The sequence below is a fragment of the Mandrillus leucophaeus genome, unplaced genomic scaffold (assembly GCF_000951045.1).
Source record: "Mandrillus leucophaeus isolate KB7577 unplaced genomic scaffold, Mleu.le_1.0 Scaffold118, whole genome shotgun sequence".
Taxonomy (NCBI): Eukaryota; Metazoa; Chordata; class Mammalia; order Primates; family Cercopithecidae; genus Mandrillus; species Mandrillus leucophaeus.
The window spans coordinates 2,429,043-2,437,587 of record NW_012100098.1 but is presented as its reverse complement, the minus strand read 5'-3'; the positions used below and the strand labels follow the sequence as shown (position 1 = coordinate 2,437,587).

Here is an 8,545-nt window from a genome sequence, read left to right as displayed (position 1 = left end):
CAGTATGGGCAATATAGGGAGACCCTGTCTCTACAAAAACATACAAAATTAGCCAAGTGTGGTGGCACACACCTGTAGCCCCAGCTACTTGGGAGGCTAAGGTGGGAGGATCGCTTGAGCCTGGGAGGCAGAGGCTGCAATGACCTGAGATGGTGCCACTGTGCTCCAGCCTGGGTGACACACACACACACACAAAAACGATGCATCTTCAAATATATGTGACCTAAATGGCATCCATACAGAATAAGCGGTTTTTAAAAAGAATGATGTAGAACTAAAAATTCTAATATAGTAAGATATTCAAGATATGCTAAATACAGAAATCAAATTGCAGGTCATTAGCATAACATGAGCCCATCTGAGTGTGTGTGTGTGTGCGCGCGCGCGCATGTGATGGGGGAAATTCTTTGCAATGATTACCTCTACAGAGTGGGACTAAGAGGTAAGGGGGTAAAGTTATACCATACTATTCTTTATAGTTTGAATTTATCATTTTGTGTATTACTTTCATAATGAAAAAGCTAGTATAAAATTTTCACTTAATTGAAAGGATTATTAGTGAACATATGCAATGTTTTAAAGCAAACTGAATAATTACAATGTTCTATCACTATGCCAGTTCTTACCAATTATACATCACTGGCCCAATAAAAATTTTTTGTAGCTAAAGAAAGTCTAAGAGATTTTTCTGGTAAATTTAAGGATCTATAATTACAAAGCTGTATAAGTTCATTTCCATAAATTTGAAGACTACTCTAAAAAACCCTGACTTCAGGTAAAAATAGTTAAGTGTAATTTATAGTCAATATATTAATGAAGGCCAGGCATGGTGGCTCATGCCTGTAATCTCAACACTTTGGGAGGCCAAGGCAGGAGGACTGCTTGAGGCCAGGAGTTCAAGACCAGCTTGGGCAACAAGGTAAGACCCTGTCTCTACAAAAAAAAAAAAACAAAAACATTAGCAGAGCTTCGTGGTGTGTGCCTGTAATCCTAGCTACTTGGGAGGCTGAGGCAGGAGGATCACTTGAGCCAGTGAGCTATAACTGTGGCACTGCACTCCAGCCTGGGTGACAGAGGGAGATACAATTCTTGTTTTGTTTTCTTTGAGATGGGGGTCTCACTTCATCACTTAGGCTATAGTGTAGTGGCATGATCACAGCTCACTGCAGCCTCCAACCCTGGGCTCAAGTAATCACTGCCATGCCTGGCTAATTTTTTTAACTTTTTGTACAAATGGCGGGGGGGGGGGGGGGTCTCACTTTGCTGCCCAGGCTGGTCTTGAACTCCTGACCTGGCCTAAAGTGATCCTCCCATTTTGGCCTCCCAAAGTGCTGGGTTTACAAGCATGAACAACTGTGCCTTATCTATATATATAATTTTTTGCATCATTTGCAGTAAGAGTCACAAATGCACAGATTTGGAAGAAACCTTAAAAGTCACCTAGCCTTGGGCCAGGTGCAGTGGCTCAAGTCTGTAATCCCAGCACTTTGGGAGGCCAAGGTGGGTGGATCACAAGGTTAGGAGTTCAAGACCAGCCTGGCGAACATAGTAAAACCCTGTCTCTACCAAAAATAGAAAAATTAGCCTGGCATGATGGTCTGCACTTGTAGTTCCAGCTACTTAGGAGGCTGAGGCAGGAGAATCGCTTGAACCCGGGAGGCGGAGGTTGCAGTGAGCCGAGATCAGGCCATTTAACTCCAGCCTGGGCAACAGAGTGAGACTCTGTCTCAAAACAAAAAAGTCACCTAGTCTTGGCCAGGCACGGTGGCTCACACCTGTACTCCTAGCACTTTGGAAGATGAGACAGGAGGATCACTTGAGCCCAGGAGTTCAAGACCAGCCTGGCAGGCAACATAGTGAGACCTCATTTATATATTTTATTTTATTTAAAAAAAAATTTTGTTTTGAGACAGAGTCTTGCTCTGTCACCCAGGCTGGAGTGCAGCAACCTGATCTCAGTTCATTGCAACCCCACCTCCCAGGTTTAAGCAATTCTCATGTCTTAGACTCCCAAGTAGCTGGGATTACAGGTGTGTGCCACCATGCCTGGCTAATTTTGTATTTTTAGTAGAGATGGGGTTTCACCATGTTGGCCAGGCTGGTCTCGATCTTCTGGCCTCAAGTGATCTGCCTGCCTCAGCCTCCCAAAGTGTTGGGATTACAGACATGAGCCACCGTGCCCAGCTTCATTTCTATATTTAAAAAAAAAAAAGAAAAAAAGGGCATCTAGTCCAACTTTCCTACCCAAACACCTAGACATACGAAAAATAAATAAATAAATAAATAAATAAAAACCAATAGCAGCCTGCTGAGGAAAGAACTGAAGTTGAGTACCAGTACTAGGAATATATATGACAACCAGAAATGTCTCCTCCTCAAAATGGAGACATCTGGTAATCATTCACTAAAAAGCATTTTGGCGTAATATAACAAGTTGCTCAGGTAAGTTTTAAACAAGTCATTGACTTAATTTTCTGGTTTCAAAGTTTTCAATTTGTTTCAAACCAAGAGAAATTAGACCATGATGCAGACTGAGTTTAATGAACAAAAATCTCTGTATAAAAAACATTTAAACCTTATCAAATGCTTTAAACACACACACACACACGCACACGCACACACACACACAAATCCAAATCCAATACACGATCTTAAAACATTATCTTTGTTTACCTCAACATAACCTGTAAAAGTATTTCCAGATAAAACTTTACAAGTGAAGAAAGAAAACCCATGATGTTACACTTACACACACACACAATCATTCTTAAGGAAGAACAAAAACGTGGTAAGAGTGTGAACAGGAAGGGAATGCATCTTTTTTTGTAAAGCTTATATTTAAAAACACAGCATGAGTAAAATAACTTCCTATACCAAGAGAAGATGCAGAGAGAGGAAACAGAAAGCAGGGATGAGACTAACTCATTAATAAATAGTTTGAGAATGTCATTCAAGAACAGTAAATTTGGGGAGTTACAGATAATCCCCAGTTGTCACCACCTCAAATTCTTTGATTCCGATAACTAATGACAATTAAAAAGCATATATGTGTTCATTTTTTGTAGGTCTTGATTTGTTCATTATTATTTAGGTGTGCTTTGTCTCTTTCAGTGGTTAATTCCTCAGTTCATACTCAGTGTTATGTCCTAGTTACCAGAAGGGCCACAGTAACAAGTGAAGTGAACACAGGTTATAAAGGGTGGCATTGGTGGTATGAGGAGGTGAATAAGGAGGGCCAGGTTGCCTGGTTTGGATTTCAGCATCACTGCCTGCCAGCTCCTGGCACCTAGCAAGCTACTTAGCCACTGTGTGTCTCCATTTCCTCATCTTCGGTTGGGGGTCACTATAGCACCTACTTCAGATAGTGTGATTAGGGGGTTAAACAAGATGGTCGGTCATTCAAAAAATTTATCACACTGCCTGGTCAATAGATGTTAACTGAAAATATTAGTTGTGGTATTACAGGGGAACCAAAAGGAAAATTCTGTCTCTGTATTTCTCCTCACTGATAAAGTTTTCAGGGACAAACTATGGCAAAAAGCAGAGATACCAGTACATTTGAGACCAGTACAAAGAGATTGAAGATCTAGTTTTATGAATATAGATACCCATTTTTATATAAGAAAAAAATTACATGGCTCCATATCACAAAATTTAAGATCTTCCTGTTAAACATCACACAATTCCCATCATCATTATGCTCTACATACACTCTAAATTATGTAGAGTTTCTACTGATATTCCACAACAACAAGTCCAGAAATTTAAACTAAGAAACAGCTGCAGAACTGCATGTTGGACAGTAATCTGTGTGTGCCACAAGAGCTTGGGCCAACACAAAGGACCAGGATTCTGCCTCCATGGCCTGGACTCCTCCACACATAGTCAGATGAGTCAGGTTCTTGCAGACCTTCAAATCTCCATTCATATCCCCCTTTGAGAGGGCCATTTTCAGAGGTGAAGGAAGCAGCAGCCACTGGGCACGAAACACCGCACTCCTACTTCAGTATAATATGATAGCTATCGTTGGTTTCTGCTGTTAAAAAGAGAGAGCGAATCATCTTTAGTCACCTCCAAAACACAGCAGGAGAAACAAAGTATGGTAAGATTCTTGTGAGAAGGGGAAAAAAGGGAGGTGGAGGTTGCAGTGAGCCGAGATCACGCCATTGCACTCTAGCTTGGGCAACAAGAGTGAAATTCCGTCTTAAAAAAGAAAAACAAAAAGAGAAAGGGGAAAAAAAAAAGAGCAGGACAAACAGCAGCATACTTACTCATTAGCACAGATTCCTTATAATAAATATGCATTACAAAAACAACATGCCTCAATTTCCTCATCTGCAATGGAAGATGGAAGAGAATGGCAAAAAGCCGGGCCAGGCACGGTGGCTCATGCCTGTAATCCCAGCACTTTGGGAGTCCGAGGTGGGTGGATCACTTGAGGTCAGGAGTTCGAGACCAGCCTGGCCAACATGGTGAAACCCTGTCTCTACTAAAAATACAAAAATTAGCTAGACAAGGTGGCATGTGCCTGTAATCCCAGTTACTTGGGAGGCTGAGGGAAGAGAATCACTTGAACTCGGGAGGTGAAGGTTGCGTGCCACTGCACTCCAGCCTGGGCAACAGATCAAAACTCTGTCTCAAAAAAAAAAAAAAAGGCTGACTTACAAAAAGGAACAATCTCTAATACTGTCACTTTCTTTACCCAAATATGGTTACTTTCCCTATCACTCCTCAAAGAAGTATGTACTTTGCCTAGTAGTAGTAAAGCTGTTAAACTACTTAGAGAAAGATGTTTGTCTTACTATTACCTTTCATTGTGTCCAGAATAAAACATGCTTCCTCCTGAAAGTTCTGTATCATCTGAAAAAAGCAAGAAAATTTGTGATTATTTAAATGAAAAATAACCCCTTTATATTCCTGTGTCCCTAAGGACTACATCCAGCGGGATTTAGATGGGAGGCTTTACAGGTCTCAAATAATGTATTTCTTGAGTATCTAGGATCGTAAAAGTTTTTTCCTCCCCTCCGCTGTTTGGTTTTTAAATATTAAAAAACTAAGCAGATTAGAACAGTTGTCTTAAAGCCTGGTATGCATTTCCCTGGGTTAACCCCAAGACTCTCCAAGGAGCACACAGACACTAATATACGCATACAGGAGAACTGACTTCCATGTCTTCAACTCCCATATGTGCTCTTTCCTAAAACCTCTTTAATTTTCCTTCCTCACTGTCCCTTCTCAAACTCCCTTCTCCCATTTTACAAGATAAAGGCATGAGTTTCACCCTCCCAGGGTCCTAATAAGGTGCTCTGGCCCATGATGTGAAAGCTTCAGGTGGCAAAGTGGAATAGCAAAGGTGAACTCTAATATTAAACTAGGCAACAGACCCTTTTATGAGCCACATGGTTTCTAACTCTTTCCTTTCACCAGAATTAAAGAGTAACCTAATCACAAATTGTCATGTGATAAAGGATTCCAAATGATTTTTTGATAATATCACTATGTAATTTCTGGTATATAATTCTGAAGTATAATCGAATGACATTATCATTACAGAATTCCATCCATTCCTATCTATCAATTTATGTGACTCAAGTCCCTCAGCATTTATATCTAGAGGTGAAAAACAGAATGGAATTGCTGCTGAAATCCTATGTCATTCTAGCAATCAATAGGCAGTATTCACCTACAAAGGAAATAATTATGTGCAAAGGTACGACTAGGGATTGAAACAATTTCATCCAACTCATTCATAGATATACCTGTAATAATATTTTTCTTAATTTTTTTTTTTTTTTCTGAGACGGAGTTTCACTCTTGTTACCCAGGCTGGAGTGCAATGGCCCCATCTCGGCTCACCACAACCTCCACCTCCTGGGTTCAAGGGATCCTCCTGCCTCAGCCTCCTGGGTAGCTGGGATTACAAGCACGTGCCACCACACCCAACTAATTTTGTATTTTCAGTAGAGACGGGGTTTCTACATGTTGGCCAGTCTGGTTTCAAACTCTCGACCTCAGGTGATCCGCCTGCCTCAGCCTCCCAAAGTGCTGGGATTACAGGTATGAGCCACTGCGCCTGGCCTTTTTTTTTTTTTGGATGGAGTCTCGCTGTGTCACCCAGGCAGTGGCACAATCTCGGCTGACTGCAACCTCTGCCTCTCAGGTTCAAGCAATTCTCTGCCTCAGCCTCCCAAGTAGCTGGGATTATAGGCACCTGCCACCATGCCCAGCTAATTTTTGTATTTTTAGTAGAGACGGGGTTTCACCATCTTGGCTAGGCTGGTCTTGAACTTCTGACCTTGTGATCCACCTGTCTCAGCCTCCCAAAGTGCTGGGATTACAGGCATAAGTCACTGCACCTGGCCGGCCCTCTTAATGTTTAATAATTACTTATTAAAACAAGTAGCATATTTACATTATTTTAATCAACTGTATAATTATGATGATTCCATTCATAATTTTTAAATTTTTATTTAAAAACTTTGTTTCAAACAAATATAGTAGGATAATCAATAAAAGATGTTTGTGCATAAAAATATGTTACGGTAAGATGGCCAGGCGTGGTGGCTCACATCTGTAATCCCAGCACTTTGGCAGGCTGAGGTGGGTTGATCACTTGAGGCCAGGAGTTCAAGACCAGACTGGCCACATGGTGAAACCCAGCCTCTACTAAAAATACAAAAATTAGCCGGGCATGGTGGTGGGCGCCTGTAATACCAGCTACTTGGGAGGCCGAGGCAGGATAATCGTTTGAACCTCGGAGGCAGAGGTTGCAGTGAGCTGAGATCACACCACGGCACAATGGCCTGGGTGACAAAGTGAGACTCTGTGTCAAAAAAAAAAAAAGTTACAGTAAGATAAAATTCAATGGGGGAAGTAAATGAAAATAAGAGTTCCAGGACACAGAGGAATAGTACAAGAATTCTAACTTAAAGGAAAGCACAGTCGTGTTTTGTTTTTTTTTAATGGATGGTGGTGGTATTAAATCATTTTTGCATTAAGATTACATGGGATGCAATTAGAATAATGATGTAACCATTTCACTTAGAAATGTCATTATATATGCCCAGAAATGACATCTTTTACAACTATTTAAACTTTAACAAAAAATTTTAAGTCAGTCTGAAAATGTGCATGGGAATATGTGGTTTTTAAAATATTTCAGGGCGGGGCGTGGTGGCTCACATCTGTAATCCCACCACTTTGGGAGGGTGAGGCGGGCAGATCACTTGAGGTCAGGAGTTTGAGACCAGCCTGGCCAACATGGCAAAACCCCATCTCTACTAAAAATACATAAATTAGCCGGGCGTGGTGGCACGCGCCTATAATTCCCACTATTTGGGAGGCTGAGGGAGGAGAATCACTTGAACCCAGGAAGTGGAGGTTACAGTGAGCTGAGACTGGGCCATTGCACTCTGGCCTGGGCAACAGAGAGAGACTGTTAAAAGAAAAAAAATTAGGAGGAAAGCAAGCAAAAAGGTATGAAACCCTCTGATCTAGAAAACAGAACACTCTGCCCCAGGAGAACTGCTCTTGCTCCACGTGCTGACAAATTAACCATCATCTGGTAATTCAACTGTACTGAAAAATCTACCTCATCACTGATGAGCACATGAATTCCTGTTGGCCCCTGCTTGTAAATCTGGCTGATCTGGCAAGGGGAAATGCTGAAAAGCTGAGCAATTTTTTCTGTCAATTCAACAGCTGTCAGTTCTTCTAGATAGATGGCATGGTAAACTGCAAAAGGGAGAGAGCAACAGGAGTCAGTACAAAGTTTGTCTGCTCTTACACATAACTTGATCACTAGGAATGTCCACTTTTCTGAAGGACTCAGAAATCAGACTGCCTAAGCTCAAACCCTGGCTCAACCACTTGCAGCTGTGTGACCTAGGGCACGTTATTTAACATCCCTAGGCCTCATTTTTCTCTTATAAATACTAGAGATAACAGTAAAATCCTCCACAAAGAGGAGATATTAGTTGTAAATATTAAAGCATATAAAAAGTGTTAAGAATAGCACCTGGCTGGGCATGGTGGTTCACACCTATAGTCCCAGCAATTTGGGAGGCTGAGGCAGGGAGATCACTTCAGCCCAGGAGTTCAAGACCAGCCTGGGCAACATAGGGAGATCCCATCTCTACAATAAATAAAACAATTAGGTAGACGTGGGGTGCACACCTATAGTTCTAGTTACTCGGGAGGCTGACGGGAGAGAATCACTTGAGCCCAGGTGGTCAAGGTTGCAATGAGTCATGATTGCACCACAGTACTTCAGCCTGGGTAACTGAGTGAGACTCTGTCTCAAAAAAAAAAAAAAAAGGCCGGGCGTGGTGGCTCAAGCCTGTAATCCTAGCACTTTGGAAGGCCGAGGCGGGCAGATCACGAGGTCAGGAGATCGAGACCATCCTGGCTAACCCAGTGAAACCCCGTCTCTACTAAAAATACAAAAAACTAGCTGGGCGAGGTGGCGGGCGCCTGTAGTCCCAGCTACTTGGGAGGCTGAGGCAGGAGAATGGCGTGAACCCAGGAGGCGGAGCTTGCAGTGAGC

The 8,545-nt window shown here is 42.0% G+C and overlaps 1 protein-coding gene across 1 annotated transcript in view; it reads right to left on the bottom strand.

Moving 5' to 3' along the window:
• Positions 1 to 2,520: 2,520 nt before the first annotated feature.
• The window catches only part of TFCP2 (transcription factor CP2), a 106,365-nt gene continuing 100,340 nt past the window's right edge, over positions 2,521 to 8,545 (bottom strand). The window contains exons 13-15 of the mRNA XM_011965127.1: positions 7,592 to 7,734; positions 4,809 to 4,860; positions 2,521 to 4,036 (exon numbers count right to left, since the gene is read on the bottom strand). Coding sequence (XP_011820517.1) covers positions 3,999 to 4,036; positions 4,809 to 4,860; positions 7,592 to 7,734 — 233 coding nt within the window. The 3' untranslated portion in view covers positions 2,521 to 3,998. The remainder of the gene's footprint in view (positions 4,037 to 4,808; positions 4,861 to 7,591; positions 7,735 to 8,545) is intronic.